Raw genomic sequence first — 23,915 nt, 5'->3', positions numbered from 1 at the left:
TTATCTACTCTCCGAAGAACGAGGGGACTATCTGTATATGGGTAAAATCGAGCCCGATATTCGATCGAGCTTCCGAACTCCCTAATTAGGCCAGGGTCGAAATATCTGTGATCGGGTGAAGTCGAGCTCGAAGATCGATCTGACATCTAACACCATTAGCCAAGATCGGCATATGGTGATTGTCAACGAACCCAAAGCATTATCAAAGTTAGCCATCGAAACCATTAGATTTGCCCTCAAGTTTACCGAAGTCGTAACCGATCCTGTTTCTAACAGTTTCGGAGAAAGCTTTGTAAACTCATCTGACAGGGGTCCGTAATTCTCGCCATTAACCAATCATTATGAAAGAAATCACGGAACGACTCAAAAAAAGTGAACCAACGGTCAACAAATCAAGGACTTTTGCCTTTTATAGAACAATAAAATAATACCTTAAAAGGTACATCTCCCCTAATATATAAGGGGGACTTGGCAATTCATTGAGGGCATTATAACATACAATGATAAGCAATACATTCTCTGAGTTCTTACTCTTTTGTATCTTTGTGTCAACAAAAGTGCACTCATTTCAAGGGCAACTCGCTTACCTAAGCTGAAATCATCCAATTCATGTGGTTTACGGTTAATTTATCATTATTTATTTCAATTTATCATTACTTAAAGCGGTACTACTGCTAAGGTACGAACATAATTTCCTTTGAAATTTGTTATGCTTTGGACTAACTCATGCATGTATTCGGTCGAGGATAAAATTGACAATTAGGTATGAAAGCACGTGTTGTACTCTTTTTCCCTTGGACCGATTTTTTTCGAAGTGGGTTTTACGACAAGGTTTTTAACGAGGCAATAGTAAAATGTGCTACCTTAGTTTTGAAGACCAGCTTGAGGCCGGAATTGTTGACCACCCGTACTAGACAGATAGTATTCGAGCCCTCACGAGCTTAGCCTTGAATACTGGGGGAGCTATCATGACCTAAATTAGGATCCTTAGAAGGCATTCTTATTTGATATTAAAATCAAAGGCTTGAATATTAGAATTCATTTAAGGGTCAACGTTCAAACGAATCGTACACGCTTAGCTCATTCTTGCCATGGCAGAAAGCTTTTGCGCCTTCGATCATGTACTATACATGCAAAGTAATGAAAGAAATTTGCCCTTTATATTTCATCACTTTCCATTTATACCATCGATATATTTGTTAAGTTATTTATAAAAAATAAGGGTCCAAAATCCTAGAGCCCACGGGCCTCCCCGAGTCGGGGACTGTTGTCCGATAATAAAATCGGATAGCTCGGGCTATCGAGTCCCGAAGGCACCAAGCCTATTAGGCATGGCCCAAACATGAAAAGCTACGGCCAACTTAAAACGGCTCGGAGATGTCCGAGTCCGTACATAGAAAGTAAGGTCCTTACATATGATTAAAACCTATTAAAAAAGGTCACCCGACAAAACACCATCATGTCCAATTGAAGCATTCAAGTATCTTAAAGTCTTTATTTTTATCAGATATTCTGAAGCCTATGCAACTCAGAGTTGTTATCGAAATCAGGCCTCATTCGGGCTTTGAGGAACAAACACTCTAAATTATGTCCAATTTTATGCTAAGGCATTAATGACATTCTTCAAATAAAGAGTTGCAAACGGATACTAAAAAGTAAAAGACACAGTATAGTCGAAGGGAAATATTAATATATATTCCAAAATATTTACAAAGGCACGGTAAAATGGCCTCAAAATAAACAAAAAAATGCACAAAAGAAAACGAAAAATAAACTAAGGCATCCCCGCCTAGTCTTCACCAGAGCCCGATTCACTGTCGGAACCCTCGAGCTCATATATCTCTTTAGCCTCGGCCTCGAGCCTCTTAGCCTCGGCCTCGAGCCTCTTAGCCTCTTCAATCCCGGCTGATAGATCGAACCCCCAGGCATGAATCTCCTCGAGGGTCTCCCTCCGGGATAGCCATTTTATAAATTCAGCCTTTGTTATTAAGCGGGCATCGGCTATTTCCAAGTCATTTTTGTATTGGGCCAACATATCCTAGACCTCGGAGAAATCAGTCAAAGCCGCCTCTAACTTAGATTTCAACGGGGTATACTCCCGGCTGAGGTCGTCCCGTTCCGAAACGCCCGAACCCAGTTGTGCTCGGAGCTCATCATTCAGCCAAGACCACTTGTCGGCCTTATTCTTCATCACCCTGAGCTGGTCCTTGACCGATGCCAACATCTCTTTCGTAACCTCCCTTTTCAAGGCCAGAAGGTCAATCCTGCTCCTCAACGTCTCGGCCGAAGCTTTGAGCTCGTTCATCTCGGCCCAGAGTTGGTCGATCAGGTCTATCTTCTCGTAGACCTGCAAGGTTGCGACGTTAGCTACTACTCTTAACATATCGTTATTAATCTCAAATATCCTTACCTTCTCGACCAGTACGACATGCTCTCATTTCACCGACGAGGCCTCCTTTTGAACTTTTTCCATCTCAGGTTGGAGAATGGGGAGGTCCTTGAGGGCCTCTTCTCTTTGCTTCCTGAGAGCTTTGTACAAGTCCTTCTGGCGGATCTGCTCCTTGAGCTCGAACTCGAGCTGGCTCACTTCCATCCGAGACTGATGGAAGCTTTCATGATGAAGCATCGAGGCCTGATAAACAAATTGATGAGATCATGAAGATACACTAAGGTTAAATGAGCTACACTAAAGAAACGAAGAAAGAGAAGCATACTTGGTTCAGGGCCTATTGTGCCTAGTTGAAGAGGCTCGATGCACTCACCTCATTCATCTTCACATGATCCTCTTCAATCACCAAGCAGCAAAGATAACTGGCCACGTCAACCGGTCCGGACAACACTCGGGTATCCGCCGGGATGAAAGTTTAGGAGAGGGTGGTAGAAGCGAGGGTGAGGAGGACGATGTCTATATCTGATAACCAGTTCAGATTCATGCCGGAGCGGTTGACTACGGAAGCTATCTACCTTATTAGGAGGTTGGTAGAACAGTAGAGAGATATGAAGAAGGACCTACACATGGTGTTTGTTGACCTGGAGAAAACGTATGACAAGGTTCCTAGAGAGGTTCTTTGGAGATGCATGAAGGCTAAAGGTATGCCGGTTACCTATATAAGGGTGATCAAGGACATGTATGATTGAGCTAAGACTCGGGTTATGACAGTGGGGGGCGACACAGAGCATTTTCCGGTTGTTATGGGGTTACATCAAGGATCTACGCTCAGCCCATTCTTATTTGCCTTGGTGATGGACAGACTGACACGCCATATTCAAGGGGAGGTGCCTTGGTGTATGTTATTCGCTGATGACATAGTGCTGATAGATGAGACGCGAGGCTGTAGGTTTGGAGACAAGCCCTTGAGTCTAAGGGTTTCAAGTTAAGCAGGACTAAGACGAAATACCTGGAGTGAAAGTTCAGCGCGGAGCCGAGGGAAGCATGCATGGATGTGAGGCTTGAATCGTAGGTCATCCCCAAGAGAGACAGTTTCAAGTACCTTGGGCCGGTTATCCAGGGAGATGAGGAGATCAACGAGGATGTCACACACCGTATAGGGGTGGGGTGGATGAAATGGAGATTAGCATCTGGTGTCTTGTGTGACAGAAAAGTGCCACCGATACTCAAAGGTAAGTTTTATAGAACGGTGGTTAGACCGGCCACATTGTATGGGCTGAGTGTTGGCCAGTTAAGAACTCACATACCCAGAATATGAAAGTAGCAGACATGAGGATATTGAGGTGGATGTGCGGGCACACTAGGATGGATAAGATTCAGAATAAAGATATTCTGGAGAAGGTGGGTGTGGCTCCTATGGATGCCAAGATGCGAGAAGCGAGGCTTAGATGGTTCGGGCACGTACGGAGGAGAAGCTCGGATGCCCCGATTAGGAGGTGTGAGCGGTTGGTTTTGGCGGGTACGAGAAGAGGTAGATGGCAGCCTAAAAAGTATTGGGGAGAGGTGATCAGACAGACTATGACGTGGCTTCAGATTTTCGAGTACATGACCCTTGATAGGAAGGTGTGGAGGTCGCACATTAGGGTTGTAGGTTAGGAGCTAGTTGAGGCTAGTCTGATAGGGTTGTGTCTCCGACTGGTATTGGTTAATGTTGTGTTCACACTATTCTCCATTTTCATTGTGCCGGATTTTATTTACTGGTTATTGTTATTGCTTTTCATCTATTTTCTAGTTCTTATGTTGCTATCATTATTTCTTGATTTTTCTGTTGATGGTACTGATATAGTATTTTTTTTTGTCGTCTTGAGCCGAGGGTCTTTCGGAAACAAACTCTCTATCTCTCGGGTAGGAGTAAGGTCTGCGTACACACTACCCTCCCAAACCCACTTATGAGATCTTACTGAGTTGTTGTTGTTGTATTTTCTGTTCATTTTTATCAGTTATAACCAATTAATTATCATAATTTAAAAATTACCAATTTATGCCTAATACTGATAGTTACTTGTAATTATTATTTGAGTATTGATGGTACATATCTGTAGTTTAAAGAAAATGACACACGTAATAAGTAGAGGAAGAAAGAAGAAACGAGGAAAAATCCTAGGCAAACGCCGGGGTGGACGTTGCCCTGTGTGGTTTTCAGAGACAGCTGATACCGGTTTGAAAAGCCACCGAGTGGGTCCCGGTAAAACTAATAAGAGTAGGACTCACAAAGGCTTTGTCAGGATCCTCTCTACTTCCGTGGACTCTCCCGACTAATCTCTCTCTCTCTCTCTCTCTCTCTCTCTCTCTCTCCTATGAACCAGAAAGGAAATCTCAGACAAGTTGCAAGTATGTATCTTAATTACAATTCAAAATCAGACCAGAACCATAAATCCGCTTCGCTTTCTAAAAAATTAGTTGTTTCTTGCTGTTACAGAGTGTGGATTCTTCGTGAACATAGTTAATCTCACTTTACTTGGTTTGCTTTCTTCACTCCCATGCTTCGCTTTCTTTTCAACTTAAGATCAGCATTCCACACGGATAATTAAGTGATTTCTGCTTTCAGATTTTGCTGAATTCGGTCAACTCCAGTCAGAGGAGGAGGTTTGGTAAGCTGATAGCCAACTTAAATATCGCCAAATGCCAATTTTATTAATATTTCATCTGGTCGACCCCAATTTATTTAGAATTGAGGGTTACAACTTTGACAAGTTCATTATGTTTTATTTTTATCAAGGTATTGCATTTTGGTGCGGCACTGCCCTTATGTAGAAATTTGCTGGTTGCAAAATTTTCGACGATGTCTTCAACTGACTATTGTTGTTTTTTCTACAGCATTCAATGCCTTTGACCTCAAATTCATTTTTAACTTCCAGTTATTTTTCTATATTTATTTCATGTGTTATTGGTTTCCTGTTTAACTACTTATCTACCTCTCTCATGAAAAGGATAAGTTAGACTTTACAATACTAGTGTATGTCCTAATTTAAAAAACTTTTGTGACAAAGCTTTATGCATCTTAAAGAATTTGGTTACTTCGTCGAAAACATTTAGTTTCTTTTGTTTGATAATCTGTCTTAAAAGGATTTTTTTGTTTGTTTGTTTGGTGGTAACTGTAGTTATCTGACAGACAAGCATACTAATGTTTTCAGGGAATGGTATTTAGCTCTTCGTGGAGCTACTCGAGACAGTTCTCATCAAGAAACTTGTTGCCACTAGAATGATTCTGGAAGTCAATCTTCCGCATTGAGCAGGTTGATGCATTGGCTAAAGTTATGAATCACCGGCAAGCGGAGTTTGTGAGGTCAGTTTTCTGAGAACCTGTGCAATCCCCTTTTTTCCTCTCAATCCACTAAATGCTTTTTCCAGGTTAGACCTTTTAGTAGTTTCTCTCTGAATGTAAATAACACAAATGAACAGATTTTAGAGGTTTATAAGTGGAAAATAGACTAATTCTAGACCTGGAGGGAAACAATAGAAATCCTACATAGCCTTACCTATTTGAAATTGGATGAGAACAGAAAATTAAGAGGGAAGTCCAAGCACATTTATGTTTGGTTACTTAAATGGGTAACTTTGATATTTATGAAAAAGCTTAACGAAGTAAATTTTAGCATGGCCTATTCTCTTTTTTCGTTTTCTATATGTATAGATGTTATATAACTGCACCAATTTGCTGACATGTTTAATGCCAACTTGTATTTTTAATACTTAAATTGGTCGCCTTGCAGGTTTCAGGATTGGAAATCAGAGAAAAGCTCTGAGGGAAATTTTCATGCTAAAGGTGGAGTCCACCGAAGTAAAGTTGTAATAGCTTCCAACGAATTACATAATGGCTTGGAATCTGGTAAATGGAGGGCCAAAGGCATTATACAAGCTGTAAAATCTAGTTTAAGTGGTTTTGTGGAAGAAAGCTTGGGATCCAAAAAGAACATTCTTGATCCTCAAGGACCTTTTCTTCAAAAGTGGAACAAAATATTTGTATTATCCTGTGTAATTGCTATCTCCTTGGATCCTTTGTTCCTTTATATTCCAGTGATTGATAACGACAACAAATGCCTGGGGTTAGACAGAACGTTGGAGGTCACAGCTAGTGTTTTGCGTTCTTTTACTGATATATTTTACTTTCTTCATATTGCCCTTCAATTTCGAACTGGTTTCATTGCTCCTTCATCACGTGTATTTGGAAGAGGTGTTTTAATTGAGGATGCTTGGGAGATAGCAAAGAGATACTTATCCACTTACTTCTTGATCGACATTCTTGCAGTTCTACCACTACCACAGGTGCAAGTGACTTCCCTTCAAAACATTACTTTGGCTTTCTATTGAAGAGAGTCTTATCATTTTAATAACTCATGGTTGGTACATTTTGTGAAAAGATTATTCTGGTTCAAGCAGGCAATGTATCGTATCTCATGGAGATCATAGATTTTCATGATGTGGAGCATTTTCGCGCTCCATGTATCTTTAGATCTCCCTATTATATTGCATGTTTGCTTTTACCTACTTCCTATGTAAATAGAAATTTATGTTCAGTTGCTTACTCTTATCCTTTTATGTATTTTCAGGTTGTAATTTTAATTATAATTCCTAAGTTGCGGGGTTCAAGATCTTTGAATACCAAGAATTTGCTGAAGTCTGTTGTCTTTTTCCAATATATTCCAAGGGTCCTTCGAGTGTATCCTTTATATAAGGAAGTCACAAGAACATCTGGCATACTCACTGAAACAGCATGGGCTGGAGCTGCTTTCAATCTCTTCCTTTATATGCTTGCCAGCCATGTAAGCTTGCAATAACCTTGAGTTACAATTCTGATGGATGGTATACTATCTACTCTGTTGTTCAAATTTGTGTTACCCAAAGTTACCTATGGTTGATTCTATCTAAAAGGTGTCCTTTAAAATTTTGTTATTTTGACTAATTGGAATCTTAGAAATAAAAGTTATGGATTTTCAGCCATCTTAGATTTTCCTGGCATATAAACTTATGATACGCCAGCAGATATCAGTAGTATTATGAAATAGTTATATCATTCTCTATTGTATTTTTTTTATCGGTGACATCATTCTCTATTCTATACTATCTTGGACTCATTAGACTGAGAATTGAGTGGCTTTGTGCTCTTTAGGTACTTGGAGCCTTTTGGTATCTGTTTTCTATAGAACGCGAAACTACTTGTTGGAAACAAGCTTGTGGAAATTCTTCTCCCTGTCATCATGCCTCATTGTATTGTGATGATGATCATACAAAATTTAAAACATTGCTGAACAGTTCCTGCCCTATAGAGACACCAAATGCAACGCTATTTGATTTTGGGATATTCCTTGACGCTCTCCAATCAGGTGTTGTGGGACCAATGGATTTTCCACAGAAGTTCTTTTATTGTTTCTGGTGGGGTTTACAAAATTTAAGGTAGGCCTGCACTCTGTGCCTCTTTTATGCATTTTAAAAAACAAGTTGGTTAGATCTTTATACCCAAGTGTTTTTCTGTTTAACCACATTTGCATGTACTATGTAGTGATTACCAGAGGCGGATCTAGGATTTGGAGGTTCCAGGTGCCACACTAATTTTAATGTACACGTGTTGTATTTACATGGTCCAAATAGGATATTTATTGGGTCAGTTTGATCTATTTTTTATTTCGGGTCGGTTATTCGTCTTATCGGATTTATATATGGACAAACCAATCAAACGAAAAAATAATTACATTGAAGGTGTTCTCCTAGAAAAAAAATCAGTTTTCTACTATCTATTGATACATGATAACAGTAGATACGAAGCGAAAATAGTGTGAAGTTGAAATAGAGTGTATAGACTTTTATGTATTTTGATAGCATAAATTAAGAAGAATTATTCTTGAAAAATGATTCTACAAGATGGGAAAGAGAAGGTTTTTGGAAGGAAGAAACTTTTATAACTTATAGAAGAAGAAAGATAAAGTTACCAAGAATTAATAAAAGATAAAAGCAGAGAAGAATTAATTAAATGTAAATAGTCAATAGATAGTAAAGAAAAAGAAAGAAAAAACAACATGGTCTCCAGTTTGTCCTAAATGCATGAGATGGAAAAAATATTAATGTGCTTAAGGCTAGGATCGAACTCCCGTCGCTTGGGAGACAAACCAGAACCTTTGCCAGCGGCACCCAACACCATTTTGCTGAGCTGGGTGCCACTTAATTCTATTTGGCAACTTTGTCTGTATGTATACATATAATTACAACATTTCGGCCGAGGTTTGGGGGTGCGTGCCATCCCTTTCCTCCTTAATAGATCCGCCCCTGGTGACTACTAACCATCTATTAAAAGTTCAAGCAACAATAGAAAGAAACTCCTTTGTAGAATAGTGTATGCGTAGCTTGAGCATTTTGGACTTTGCGATGCTAGATCACTCGGTTGGTTTTTATTGGTTTTATAATGTTGAATTTTGTGACCATCTCATCTAATAGCTCAAACTATTAGAGGGAGGATATTGTTAGTTACTCCTATTAATTTAGGTGTGCAATACGTCCTGTCACATATTGGCTAATTCTTTTTTTGTTTTTTGGGACTAAGCACGTGAAACTATTTATGTTGATGGATGACGGTGAGACTTGAAACCAAGTCCGTTGATATTATGTTGAATTTGGTGACCAGCTTGTCTGAAATTTTAAGCCTCAGAGAGAGGATACTTTATCTATTTATTTAGGTTTACAACAGATACCATTCAAGAAAATTCAGTCTGGTGATGGAAAATAGCAAGGGTAAGAAGGAGAGGAATCATAGGTGAGGGACAGGGGGTTCTTTCTTGGGGTGAGGGGGGAGACACAGTGAGAGATGGATTTGGTAAACAAGGGGTTGGGGGATGTTTCAACTTGTATGTCAATATCATCTAGGACATGCACAATGATGGTTTATAACTGTTTGTTTTGGTTTCATTTTTTCGGTTCGGTTATTTTCGGTCTTAGTTTATAAGTAAATTGAAACAGAATAGAAAAAACCTCGATTCATTTTGGTTTTCCTGTTTGAGTCTAATTTTCACACTTAGAAAATTGGTCTATTCTTTCTCTGAAAGAAATTGGACCAACAAAAAAGAGGTAGGCTAAATCAATAAATAATTGAATAGAAATATCTACAACATTAAACAAATAAGAGCACAACGGTTCAAATCTCAGCAGAGACAAAGACACTAAGTAAACAACATTTTCATCTCTGGCTCTCTTTCGAAGATCTTTGTTGTTGCTTTCCAATGAAAAAGGTTATCAATCAGATACTTATTTTAATGTTCTGTATCAGTCTTTTACTGGCAGTTGGGTAGACATTAATATTCAAAGCAGACTAAACCTACCCTATCACGTGTTCTTCTGGCCGCATATTTTCAGTTAAACAGATTTTTGTTTTCCAGAAAACGAAAAACCAAACTGAAAATTGAAATCTCTTGGGAAAATACATAAAATGCACCCTGAACTTGTTCCCAAAAGTCAGTTTCCAACTTAACCTTTACGGACGTTCTTCTTCCACCTTATACTTGTTTGAAGTGAATTTAATACCTCCTTGAGACATATACAACCAGTCGCACAGTGGAAGGTGTTGCACACTCTCCCTATGTCTGGGCCACATGTTACCACACCAGATTCAATTTGATTTTAACTTTTTTTTAAAAATTTTACTCCTTTTCCTTATTTTTTTTATTTATAAATTTGCATCTCTTTCCTTATATTTGTTCTGAAAATCTCTTCACCCCAATTAAAAACTTTTAATTTAGATAAATAATTTTCAGGTTAATTAAGATTTTTGGCATTGTAATACCAAGAGGAAAAGGGTTGAAAAGAGAGATATGAACGTTATTGGAATTTGACCAGAGAAAATGGAAGCTCGCCGGCGTCGAAGGAATTTTTCCGGCCAACATCGGATTTTATAGTTTAATTGAGTTTTTCCATGTAAATCCTTTCATGGGTTTTCATTAATCAAATGTGACTCTTTGATTAATTTTCCATCTTAATTTTCTGTAAGGAAGAGGAAGGGGGATCGACATCAATGGAGGTTTTGCTGATAGAAAAATAAAAGGAGGAGAGACAAGAAAAGTTGGGGAAAGAAATGGAAAAAGAAAAAGAAAGAAAAAAGAAAAGAAAAGAGGGTCACGGCTAATTAAGTGTATTAGATACATAATGTCCAATAAATATTTGACACGTGTACAATTTAATGAGTTTTAAACCTTTTTTTTGGCTCTTCATTCGCGTTTAAGAAGATTCTTTTTTTCTCTTTGCCACGTCATCTTTCGGGGAGGCATTAAATTCATTTCGGACAAGTATAGGGTGGAAAAGGAACGCCCGTAAAGGTTGAGTTGGAAACTGACTTTTGGGGACAAGTTCAGGGTGCATCTTATGTATTTTCCCAATTCTCTTTTAATGTTAAACTGAAGAATAACCCAAAAGATATTGAACTGGAAATATCAAATTTTTTCTGTTCAGTCTGTTTCTTTGGGTTAAAACCAAATAATGCCCACACCTAGTAGTGTATCTCTAATCCAAATTTGGCTTTGGAAAAGAAACTAAGCAAAGGCTCTTCCATTGAGGTCGATAAGGTTAAAAGAATCTCCGAAAACTTGATGCACTGCCAAAGGATTAATTTCTTTACTGTGTCTCTTTTCAGCCTTGTTGACATATCCAGTAGGCATTTCTGATATGTTTAGCTTTTTTTTTTTTTTTTTTTTAAATAAATGGTGATAATTTACTTTCCTGACTAGGATAGCTGTGGATGTCCTGTTAATAGAATTTTGAGTTGTGTCTTAAAAGGTTCACTTTCATTGAGTTTTCTGTCTGTGGTTATTCTAACCAAAAACCTTGCTCCTTTATTTTGCAGTTCCCTTGGTCAAAACCTCCAAACAAGTACCTTCATCTGGGAAATTTGCTTTGCAGTTTTCATTTCCATCGCTGGCCTGGTGCTATTTGCCTTTCTCATTGGCAATATGCAGGTAGTTTTTGGTTCTTAGTTTTTCACACTGTTCTGGAAGTTCTAAAGCCGGCATTTGACAGTACAATTCAAAATAATAGCTATCCAAGATTTTATCTCAAGAAATAAAACTTATATGGCAAAGTTCTCATTCTGGTGGCACCTCCTTTCTCTGTCATGTCACAACCTATTTAAATTAGTTTAATTGAAAAAAAAAATTATCGTTGACTTACTAAGGTTTTTGGTACGTCTTATGTGTATAAACAACCTCATGGACTGCGATTTTGTCAACCTTATGGTAGGCCATGATGCCCAGTAGAAACGTCTTTTTGGAATAAACATGGGCTGTGAAGTGTGAATCAGTTGCATTATTAAATGATGGGTGCAGGGATTTAGGGCTTCTTGAAACAGTGTCATTTTACTCAGTCGTCAAACTTGAAAATTTTCATCCCAGGCTCTAATCAACTAATATACTTGTATGTGATAGACATGTCTGCAATCCTCAACATTAAGATTAGAGGAGATGAGGGTGAAAAGACGAGATGCAGAACAGTGGATGTCACATCGGTTGCTCCCTGAGAACCTCAGAGAGCGGATTAGGCACTATGAGCAATACAGGTGGCAGGAAACTAGGGGTGTTGATGAAGAGAATCTGATTCACAACCTTCCGAAAGACCTCAGGAGAGATATAAAGCGTCATCTTTGTTTAGCTTTGCTCATGAGAGTAAGTTTTGTCACTCCTGCTCTTTGACTGTGGTTCACCCTTATTTTGCAAATACAGATGTTGTCACGACCCAATTTCACCTATAGGCCGTGATGGCGCCCAACACTACAGCTAGGCAAGCCAACTAATAAATTAAACATATATCGATAAAATTTAAATCCAAGAAAAATAATATTACACCAAATTCTACCAATGTGTGTGCCAAGACCTGGTGTCACAAGTGTATGAGCATCTAGTAGATTATACAAAACTCCAAATACTGTCTGAAATGAAAATAGACAGAATTAAAACTACAAGAAGAGGCACTGGTAGCTGCAGGACGGCACAGAAAGGCAGCTCACCACTACGCCCCTGGATAACGAGGATGTGCGATGATAGGTCCTCCACTAGTATCTGTCTCAGATCCTGCACAAAAAGTGAAGCAAGTGTAGCATGAGTACGTAAACAACGTGTACCCAGTAAGTATCAAGCCTAATCTCGAAGTGGTAGAGACGAGATGATCGACTTTGACACTCACTAAAGGTCAACAATAATAAATGACATAAATTATAATTATTCAAATCAGCATGACTCACAGAGTTAATACTAATTTTATTCAATTAGCAAAAATAATAATAAAAAAAATACTTCAAATGCAACAATTTTCAATCTATTAATTAAATCTTTCGATTTCAATAAAAAAATTCAATTTATCAAATAGCTATACAAGCTGCAATTCAATTTTAATAAATTTTCAATTTATCAAATAGCTTTACAAGCTGCAATAAACTGTCCAAGTATCGTGTAATTATTATTATCAAGCACGATTTTTGCCGAGGTCGTACGGCCCGATCCAGAGTTTCGTGTACACTGCCGAGGGACGTGCGGCACGATCCATAGATGCATCTATCCTGCCGAGGCGTTCGGCCCGCTCCACAAGAAAGGAAGACATTTTTTTATGTACCTCCGGAATGAGAGTATATTTATTATAAAGATAAATTCAGGAGGAAGAACAATTTCTCTTATCAATTAGATGATTAATTAATTTAAACAAAAAATTAAGTATATGAGATTTTCATCCTTTAATATTTTTTATCTAACAATTCACAATATATATATATCAAATAATATTAATTAAACAAAGAATACAATTTACACAAATAATTCATGCTTTGAGTTCTAAACTACCTAGACTTTAGCATTAATAGTAGCTACGCACGGACTCTCGTCACCTCGTGCGTACGTAGCCCCCACAATTAGCAACAATTATTTAATTTTAATCACCTATGAGGTAATTTCCCCCTCACAAGATTAGACAAGAGACTTACCTCGTCTTGCTCCAATTTAATCCACTAGAAGGCCTTTTCCACGATTATCCAACTCTGTCTGGCTTGAATCTAGCCAAGAATAATTCGATACAATCACTAACAATTATAGGAATCAATTTCATAAGAAAATACTACATTTTTCAATAAAAATCCGAAATTAATTAAAATTTCGTCTGTGGGGCCCACGTCTCGAAATCCGGAGAAAGTTACGAAATCCGACAACCTATTCAATTACGAGTCCAACCACACTAGTTTCACTCAAATCCGACTCCGAATCGATACCGAAATCTTGAAAATTCGTTTCTATGAGATTTCAAAAAAATTTCAAATTTCAATCTCAAAACACTAATTAAATGGTGAAAACAATGATATATTTATGTATATAGACTAAATCCGGGTTAGAATCACTTACCCCCAATGCTTTTCCTTGAAAATCTATCCAAAATCGCCTCTGCTCAAGCTCCAATTTGTTAAAAATGGTGAATGGGATGAATGCCCTCTTTTATAATTCTGCCCAGGCAGCCTTCGAAACTGGGCATCGAATTGGGCCTCGATCGTGGCTTCGATCATGGCCCTCGAGCCTAGGCCTCGATCGTGGCTTCGATCACAGGCTCGAGCCTGGACCTCGGTCATGGCCTCGATTATGGCATCGAGCCTGGTCCTTCGATCATGGCATCGAGCCTGAGCCTTCGATTGTGACCCTCGATCTTGTGTCTCGATCCTGGCCGTCGAGCCTTGCCTTTGATCATGGCCCTCGAGCTGGACCTTCGATTGTGGCTTCGATACTGAGCCTCGTCCCTAGCTTTGACTCAGGCCGTCGACCCTGGGCTCGATTCGTTAACCATCCGAAACTCACCCGAGGTACCAACAAGTCCTAAAACATCATACGAACTTATTTGAAACCTCAAATCACCTAAAACGACGCTAAAACCGCGAAATATGTTCCAATTCAAGCTCAATGAAACTTAGAATTTTCAACTTCTACATTCGATGTCGAAACTTATCAAATCAAGTCCGATTGACCTCAAATTTTGCACACAAGTCATAAATGACGTAACAGAGCTATGAAAATTTTCGGAACTGGATTCCGACCCCGATATCAAAAAGCCAACTCCCTGGTCAAACTTCCAAACTTAAATTCTTATTTTAGCCATTTCAAACCTAATTTAACTACGGACTTCCAAATAAAATTCCGAACACGCTCCTAAGTCCAAAATCACCATACAGAGCTGTTGGAATCGTTAAAATTCTATTCCGGGGTCGTTTTCTCAAAATGTTGACCGAAGTCAAACTTGGCCTTTTAAAGCCAACTTAAGGAACCAAGTGTTCCGATTTCAACCCAAACACTTCCAAATCCCGAACCAACCATCCCCGCAAGTCATAAATCATTAAAAGCACATACGGAAAGTTTTATTTTAGGGAAGGGAGTTCTAAAAGTCAAAATGACCGGTTGGGTCATTACAAATGTGATTTATTCCCCTCTAATGGTTGGCATCATATCTTAGATGACTTTTTATATATAAAAAGTGAGTTTTTCTAAGAGTAGTATAGTCAAAAGATTGCTGTTTTCTGTTCTTATGATCTGTTTATTTGTTCTTGATTTTGATTATGCATGAATATTTTAAGGTGCCAATGTTTGAAAAAATGGATGAACAACTCTTAGATGCATTATGCGACCATCTGAAGCCAGTGCTATTCACCAAGGACAGCTTCATTGTTCGTGAAGGTGATCCAGTTGATGCGATGCTGTTTGTAATGAGGGGCAAACTACTGTCTGTAACCACTAATGGAGGGAGGACAGGTTTTTTTAACTCTGAGCATCTAAAAGCTGGTGATTTTTGTGGAGAGGAGCTACTTACTTGGGCTCTTGACCCTAATTCGTCAACTAACCTACCAATCTCAACTAGAACTGCCCAAGCACTCTCAGAAGTTGAAGCATTTGCTTTAGTGGCTGATGATTTAAAGCTTGTAGCCTCTCAGTTCCGACGACTTCACAGTAAGCAGCTCCGCCACACTTTCAGGTTTTACTCAGGCCAATGGAGAACTTGGGCAGCTTGCTTCATACAAGCAGCATGGCGGAGTTATTGCAGGAAGAAGGTAGAAGAGTCTCTTCGTGAAGAAGAAAACAGGTTGCAAGATGCATTGGCAAATGAAGGTGGCAGTTCACCAAGTTTGGGTGCTACCTTTTATGCATCAAGATTTGCTGCTAATGCACTCCGTGCTTTGCGGCGCAATACTGCAAAGAAAGCAAGGGTGCCAGACAGGATATCACCCATTCTGCTTCAGAAGCCAACAGAGCCAGATTTTACTGCAGAAGATAAATAACTGCCATTAGTTAATTGTAGTACGTGGTCTTGTTGTAAATGATTGAGTGCATTTTTAGCCACGTTTTTGTGTATAATACATATATTGGCAATTTCGTCAAGCCTCGAGGCTTGATGGAAAGAAAGCAATTGTATTTGTACAAAAGAAATGATGTCTACCATTTTACCAGATTATTATAGAATCCACAACAATAAATACCTCAATTCCAAGCCAATTATGGTCAATTATACTGATACGAATCTAAGTACGGAATTGAAGAAATTAAAGACATGATAGAAATTGAGAAGACCCAACAAAGAAGTAATTGTCAAATAATTGAAATAATCAATTACCCAACAAATTATAATACTTAGTAAACCTAAACTATAGGATTACTCTTGTGAATACACCTTGCAAGAGTTTGAATCAATAAGTTGGAAACACATGCTCCTCACAATTCTTCAATATTAAAAGATAAGCTAAACTATAAATAACCCCATCATATGTTATTTATATTAGGTCCAAATAAGGTAAGAAAGACATAAGTACCCCTAATGGGTCTAACTAATAATTACTATGCCCACAAGGGAAATCTTATAACCTAAGTCTCCAATCATGGCAAGCATGTCCAAGGTCCACATGCTTGCATCCAAGTCATCAAGGGGGCACACATGTGCGCCTATCACCATCCATGTAGGCATGGCCTTCCACGTGGTCACCATCCATGTCTCTATGCTCCTCCAAGATCTCCACTCTCAACATAATGTATGCCTCCAAGGGTCCAATGCTTCCAAGATATCCCAATGCTTGGTGAAGCTCCTTGGCTTGAGATCTTGTGAATGACTTTGGTGTTCCTTGAGGTGTATCATATACAAACCCTCACATTTTGCTCCATCTGGACCTCTTTTATTCCCGGTGCATGTCTCTATGTATTCACTGTTGTCGATTTGCCTAATAAATTAATTAATTTTATGTTGATCGTCAACTAACTTAAATCTCCTTTCTTTATCAGAACTACGGATGCACAACAAATTCGCACATGCAAATTTCCTTTTTCATATTCTTTGCACAACATCAACAAATTAACACATGCAAAGTTCCTTTTTCATATTCTTTTTAACTGTGGAAAAAGGCTGATGGCGATTGCTCTTTAGAATATGACTAATTGGTTTTTTAAGTACTATCTACCCCAGAAGTCTTTCACCAGATAGAAAGAGTTAACAAGCAATATCATCTGTTTTGACCGGGCTTGCTGCTGACTGCTGAGTTACACCTGATGTCAACCTAATGCTTCCCGTGTGACTTCAACTGGGTTACCAATGAAATTACTAGGAATAAGCCATTTATCTTGAGCCCCAGATCAGAATATTTTTTTTTATCATTGTGATGTTACTTTTTTATTGGTAGTACCTATGGATTTTTGTCCCTCCATAATGTGCAACAGGCTTTCTTTTTAATGTATCACTTGGTAGATCCAAGTCCATGGCCCATTTTGGGTTCACTCGGAGCTTTGGTAACAACCATAGGAGGTGTGATGTACATGCATAAGAAAACGCAAAGCATTCTCTTGCTTTCCCAACGTATTTATGGAAGTCGCAGGGAACTTGACCATCAAGTTTGAAAAAAGCTGAAGAGGCATTGCACCTGAAATAGGACTAATGCAGATCTAAAAGAATGGTCTTGGCTTTCAAAAGGATGAAGATGCAAGGGGTAGATCTGAATCATCAAGGGCATCTCTAAAAAACAAAAAATCACTTTTTACAAAAATGCTACTTAGGGAGAAGAGTCTCTTGACTCAGGAGCACCTGAATCTATTCTTTCTGTGTCCCACATCCACCTATGTTTAAGCATCCGCCCATTCCTCAGTTCCATGCAATGGCATTTCATCAACAGATACCACTTACTGTTCACATTGGCCATCTCAAGATTATATACAGTGTGCCGTTAGGAAGAAGTCTTGATAACATCGGTGTTCGGCCAGCTTGCGCATACTTCGACTATTTCACCAGTTACATGCCACCTTCTACAAGTACAAGCACCAAGAATTACATTAGCAGTACCTCCAAAGATTTGGGAAAACAAAGAGATCACTTCGTATTTTTGTCTTAGTTTAGATTTGAACACTGGTCTCACATGGTTCTTCAACTGTTAAGATAATAGGATTGTAAACTACTACTAATTGTTTGGTTTCGCTTAATATTGATGTATACGAGTGGGGAGAATATATCAGCAGCTACTCGTACGGTCAAAGCACTAAGAGTCATGGCTGGATAAAGCAAGAGGCTTAAATTCCGCATTTGGCTTCATGGAGTGATCGCTCAATATTCTGTGTAAGAAAGCAACAGCTTCCACAATGCATTTACCCTTGTTCAACATGATACAACTTGTCCTGCAATAAGAAAACGGATTAAACATGGGTCGTGCTATCGAAAAACATTCACAGGAAAATGGAGGAAAGGTCGAGTTTCTACTACAGTTCTAATACGAGTTAACAACAGCACCTATTTGAGATTATTTGGAGGATTTTGGGGTTAGGCAGGCAAAGTTGGTTTGAGGATAAGTGGTTAGACAAGGGCATTTATTTCTTTATCAACACCATTGGTTAACTGATTTAAGGGAAAAGTCTCTTTGTTGATTGTATATGAGCTAGTAAGTCCTACTCAACACCAGTCCAATATCTCAGTCCACAAACTGGTCCTTCCAAATACCAGTTTTAAGCAAAAGGGGTCCAAGATCAACAAAAAGCAAATTTACTCTTACAAAGTTAGACATACCAGCCCCATATATCTCCATGGTTATTTCCATCATCCAATTAATACTCATTCTTTGACTTTTAATTGACATATTATAGATGGTTCCTCAAATGAAGAAGGGACTCCTTGTTACCCCCCTCAAGCCCCCCCCCCCCCCCAACACACACACAGAGATGCTTATTAACTAGGAATAAATGTGATCACAGTTGATTTTTAAAACATTCAAGATCTTTGCCGATTATTTGGCATCAATTTCTAAATAACTCCGTTTCAAAGATTAGTTATAAGCATACAATTTTTGGGCTATACATGAGTTATTGGGACAACTATTTCTCTCTGTACTTGGTTCCTTTATAGCTTTTAATATTGTATATAATCTCAGCCTCAAGTATATTTCCAGTAGAAGATGCGTTTTATCTTTCTCCATGTACACTCCACCTACTATTGACAAGTATATCCGCGCATTCACAAGTTTCCACGCCTCAAAACTAGTTAAAACTTATGCATATGTGCTGAGCGAATTTCACTTCTTTGAGAAATAATTGATCAAGAAAAGTGCATTCAAGTTTTTCACTTGATAAGTTATGTCACGTTTTAATGTTAGAAGTTCCAGCACTTGTTAAACTCCATTTAAGTATATAGAGAAAATAAAGAAGCAGCCAGACTATAACCTCCTCGACTCCCGACTCAACTCCTCAAAACCCAAAAAGGAAAGATGGGAATCAAAATGCACTCACACACGCACACACACACAGAGGCAAAGAGACTACTGACCTCATTCCGTCTGCCACATCAGTAAGCTCAGCTCTAGTGGGCACCCCATACTTGACGAGCGACTCCAGGACCTGTGTTGCCCAAATGACAGGAACATGAGCAGCTTTGCAGACGGAGATTATCTCCTCCTGTATATATGCCATGTTTTCCCATCCACACTCTACAGCAAGATCTCCTCTGGCAATCATGATGCCTAAAGGATTTGGCATTTTCATTGCCTCCAGTAGTAGGAGCGGCAATCTCTCAAATCCTCCTTTTGTCTCAATCTTTAAAACAACCCCCAAGTCCCCTCTTTTCCGCTTCTCAAGTTCTTGGCACAACAGTAGAATGTCACTGACATCTCGGACAAATGATACCCCCACCATGTTTGCATGGTCGGCCACAAAGTCGAGATCTATAAGGTCCTTTAAAGTGAGGCCTTCATACCGAATATTGCTCCGTGGAATATTTATGGACTTCTCTGACCCAAGTTTACTACCTGTAGGACTTGCATGGGTGATTGATACAACAATTTCGGAAGTGCTAGTTGCTTTAATAATACCCCATATCTTCCCATCATCAAAAGAAATTGGTTCCCCGGGCTTCACTGAATCAAAAACATATCCAGATGAGCAGGTTATCCTGTGAGCACCAGTGGAAGAATACTTCAACTTGTTTTCTTCATTTTGACTATCTCGTGATATAGACAGCAAGTCACCAACCCTTAATCTGATAAATTGCTTGAGAGGAGGAATGTTTACTACATGTCCAGCTGAAAATTTCTTTCTCTTGTCCTTGATAAACAATTTTGCACCTGACTTGACATAAGCAGTCTTGCTGCATTCAGCCATAAATCCAATGCCGGAGAAAACAGGATACTTGCTTAAGATCTTCAGTGTCCTTTGTTTTCCACGAGCATCAGATAATGTCACAACATCATTCGGCTCCAGCTTACTAAGAAGTTCTTCACCGTCCACATGTAGAACAGCATCAGGGGATACATGGGCAGGTGGAGAACCAGCTCCTGGGCTTGAGAGCCAAACTAGGGCAGGACATATCACTTGACCATAAGCATTCTTCTTGGGAGATATTTTCAAGACACATGGACCGGGCTGCAGCGTTCCAGTTCGAAGCTTGGGCCCAGCTAAGTCCATGAGAACTAGACAAGGCTTTTCAAGGATTTGAGAGCTTCTTTTCACCCTTCTGATGATCTCACTCCAAATTTCAGGGCTTCCATGGGCACAGTTGATACGAACAATTGTAGTTCCAGCATTTAGAAGATCTTTCACTAGTGTTTCACTTTCTATAGCTTCTTGGCCCACTGTTACCATGATATGAGTTTTTCTCTTCTCTGGCAATCTGCCCAATAACAGGTCTCCAGTATGGGATGCCCTCCTCCTTAGTGTACTAATAGAAAATTCCCCGTTGATTTGTTTGTCCAGACTTTTGGTTGAAGAGATTCCTTCACTATATGAGACACTACGACTTGAAGAATCATATTTCAAGTTATCTAACAGCCGGATGCCTGCAGAAAGACTTGCAAGAACATGTTGATTAATTGTGTCTAAATTCAGGAGACCAATGGAAGAAAGTTCTTCTTCAAGCTGCTCTACGTCAAGGCTTTTCAATGCCAAATAATGAATTAGGTTTGTCGCACTGACCAAGTAATTTCTGTCATTCATGGAATCTCAAGTTAGTTGCAAGAATATATGATCAAGCAGGGAAAATCGCAGTAGAATTGCTGGTGGAAAAGCTGATACAGAGCAGGTATTCAGTGTAACCACTCTCAATCATTATGCGTAATGATTCAAGTTTATTTTAAAACACTCAAGATACAGTAAATGAAAGTACTTAAGTAAACCAAAAAACTTCATCAATAAAAAGGAAGAACACATATTGATTATGTGTCTGTATTCTACTGGCTAAATCCTCCATGCTAGCTATGTTCTCATCACATATCAATAGCCTTCCATTAGATCTTTCAACCACGCGCTTCCTACATGTTTCAATTTATGTTGTTATTTCACAGAAATGATAACTTTATCTGCTGGTATTTCTTCTTTGGGAGTCTGAGAGAGGACAAAAAGTGAGGGTAAACAGGCCTTTATTATCTCACAATAGAAATGGACATACTTCTTATCACCTTCACTGAAAAGGAAAATATTTATAAAAAAAATTAAAAGAGAACATACTTGTGGGACATTTTAAGTTTGGAGGCGTTCCATTGTTCCATTGCCAGTACATGCAAATGAACAGCAATCAGCTTAGCAAGTAAGCCATCTTCCTTACCATTGATCTCATTACTTTTAGGAGTACCCTCACCACATGGCAACAAGGAAAAAGTTGTTTCCATCTCTGGCGCACAAGAATTCTTATCTTGTTTCCGATCAACGGCAACTGGATAATCAATATAGTAATCTGAACCTTCTTTTTCAGCATCGTCCTTTCCATTTGGAATAGCAAAGACAATGTTCTTTCTGGCAAGGCTTCCATTATTACTGGCTACAAATTGGAAAATATGTTCCCTAATGCCAGGAATTTTGAAAAAAGGTTGTGGAATTGAGTACTTCTTGGACAGGTTGGAAGATCTAACAAACAAAAAAGAAGCAATTTGAAAGCCCTGCAGAAGAGAAGATAAGAACGTTAAGCAATGTTACAAAAGAGCGAAGCTAGAATAGAACAATGAAAAATTAGGGACCGAACCATGGAGAACATAGCCTAACAGATACCAAAGGAGAGTGATAAACTTTAACTAGCAGTAGTTAGCACAAGGTACACAAAATCCAACACAAGTTCATTTCTGACACTTGAACTAAACATTGTGCTATATGAGTATCCTTGCCGCAAGAGGATTACTTACATTAGCAGTTTGATTGGTGAACATGGAAACAGAAGTTACACCACCCAACATCTAGAGACAGACACCGATAAAGTCCACAGGCAGAAGGCAAATGAGAATCTGCAGAGTACAAGGAGAGCACTTTAGACTTGAAAGCTCGCAGGTACATTTAACAACTAAATGTGAGAAATGCATTACATTTTTCTTTTCTTATAGAGGAACCGGAAAATAGCACAATAACTAAAGCCTTAAAGCTCCACTTGAATGCAAATGAATTGAAGTCCATCTATTTGCACACACAAATTATATTTAGCCTGTTCAAGTAAACACGAATAGCATCTCTCCACATCAACAGCTACTCAACACGAATAGCATCTCTCCACATCAACAGCTACTCATTTTTGTGACCATTTTCAATTTTGATTTTTAGATGTCATTTGAAAACTTCCGTTCTTAGTCGATCAGCTATTAGAGATGCATTATAAATTATTTTTTTACAATTAAAATCATACATTTTGTCACTGGGGTTGTATTGTTATAATTTCCTATCTTTCCAAAGGCTTGAAATTAGTTCATCCAAATAGGCTCTAAGAAATGAAATGAAGGATAGCACTCTAAAAGCACAAACTTGAAATCTGCTCGATCAATAATAAAAGTCTTAATACTTTACACGTAAGTCCGCCCACATGTTAAACCAAAAAGAGGAAGTAAAAAAGAAGAATTACTTTTCCCTAATTTCCTCTAGTTTCAATAGCCAAGATAGTATAATCTTGAGTCCATATACCCACCCCACAACCCCAAAACTTTAGATGAAGACACATAACCACCATAAAATTTTTGCAAAATCACCATTGTTTCTATGATGCTAATTATATTAAAGGAACACTTTGTTCTCCTATGGCACGTTAGTTTAGCTAAAACAACCAAAGGCAAGCACAGAATACGAAGATTAACACATGCCAAGAAGAACAAAAAGAAATTCAAAATGAAATCTTGTAAAAGAAATTTACAGAGGAAAGGAAAAAGGGGTACATAAAAATATTAAAGATTTTGCAGAAAGGTGAAGAGAAATTACCAGGGAAGGGTTTGGGAAGTGTGGAGATAAAAAGAAGAAATGTGAGGAGAGAGAAGTTAAAAGAAGGGTGATACTTGACAGGGGAGTGTGGAGGGCGCGTGCCAGATTCAGTGTAGGCAGATCAAAGATTCTTCGGCCCCATTTAGTTTATTTACTCCACCAGCTATACGGCATCAATGTGTGCCACAAATTTGTTCTTCTTTTTATACTTTAAGTGAATTTTTTTTTTATCCGTTTAAAAAAAAAAAAATTTATTTTTAAATTTAGAAACAATTTAGCTTAAACATTCAATTCTATCCTTAATAAGAAAATTTTATAACCACACAAATACTCTGGGCCCCATTTTGACTTGTTTAGGACCATAAATTTAAAAATTTTATTTTTTCTTAAACTCCGTATCCAATTAAATATGTTCACATAAATTGTGACGGAACGAGTACTTTGTCTTATTTTCCTACTCGACGATATGATTGATGTAAAATAATTAGTGCCATCAGTTTTGACAATTAAAAAAGCTGTTTCATGTGTCAAAATTTGACAAGGAAAAAACACGAATTGAACTGAGAAATTATTTATTTAAAGATCAAGATGAATGCAACTATGTTGAAAATTTGGTTAACTCAGACTGCATTACTAGTCCTAATTAATTTACCGAAAAGTTTGTCAAATGTCAAAAACATAGGCTGCAACTACAACTATATATGACTCCCTTTTTATACAAATATACGGATGGACTATGTAGAAGTTTTATCAATTCCAAACCAACTATATATGACACCCTCCCCTCCCTATTTTGTGAA

At 38.4% G+C, this 23,915-nt stretch overlaps 2 protein-coding genes across 5 annotated transcripts; one reads left to right on the top strand and one right to left on the bottom strand.

Moving 5' to 3' along the window:
• Positions 1 to 4,508: 4,508 nt before the first annotated feature.
• On the top strand, positions 4,509 to 15,911 carry LOC107803078 (cyclic nucleotide-gated ion channel 1). Of its 2 annotated transcripts, XM_075242163.1 has the most exons (10): positions 4,509 to 4,780; positions 4,869 to 4,910; positions 4,998 to 5,040; positions 5,584 to 5,735; positions 6,163 to 6,715; positions 7,000 to 7,212; positions 7,560 to 7,843; positions 11,271 to 11,382; positions 11,848 to 12,084; positions 15,018 to 15,911. In XM_075242163.1, the coding sequence occupies exons 4-10, from the start codon at positions 5,707 to 5,709 to the stop codon at positions 15,714 to 15,716; spliced, it is 2,127 nt and encodes a 708-aa protein (XP_075098264.1). In that variant the 5' UTR covers positions 4,509 to 4,780; positions 4,869 to 4,910; positions 4,998 to 5,040; positions 5,584 to 5,706; the 3' UTR covers positions 15,717 to 15,911. The 2 variants fall into 2 exon arrangements, with proteins under 2 accessions (XP_075098264.1, XP_016482166.1); XM_016626680.2 differs by having other exon boundaries at positions 4,516 to 5,040.
• A 1,495-nt stretch (positions 15,912 to 17,406) lies between these two features.
• LOC107803077 (plastidial pyruvate kinase 4, chloroplastic-like) lies at positions 17,407 to 23,293 on the bottom strand. 3 transcript variants are annotated; one of them, XM_016626678.2, is made up of 6 exons: positions 23,116 to 23,293; positions 22,062 to 22,160; positions 21,394 to 21,821; positions 19,223 to 20,872; positions 17,939 to 18,084; positions 17,407 to 17,718 (listed from the first exon to the last, which is right to left on the bottom strand). In XM_016626678.2, exons 2-5 carry the CDS (start codon positions 22,110 to 22,112, stop codon positions 17,949 to 17,951), a joined length of 2,265 nt encoding a protein of 754 aa, XP_016482164.2. In that variant the 5' UTR covers positions 22,113 to 22,160; positions 23,116 to 23,293; the 3' UTR covers positions 17,407 to 17,718; positions 17,939 to 17,948. The 3 variants fall into 3 exon arrangements, with proteins under 3 accessions (XP_016482164.2, XP_016482162.2, XP_016482163.2); XM_016626676.2 differs by having other exon boundaries at positions 17,407 to 18,084; XM_016626677.2 differs by lacking the exon at positions 23,116 to 23,293 and adding an exon at positions 22,239 to 22,378 and having other exon boundaries at positions 17,407 to 18,084.
• Positions 23,294 to 23,915: the final 622 nt, after the last annotated feature.

This window comes from Nicotiana tabacum, chromosome 21, assembly GCF_000715075.1.
Source record: "Nicotiana tabacum cultivar K326 chromosome 21, ASM71507v2, whole genome shotgun sequence".
Classification (NCBI taxonomy): Eukaryota; Viridiplantae; Streptophyta; class Magnoliopsida; order Solanales; family Solanaceae; genus Nicotiana; species Nicotiana tabacum.
Note: the sequence above shows the minus strand (reverse complement) of the source record. Positions and strands in the feature narration are given on the sequence as shown.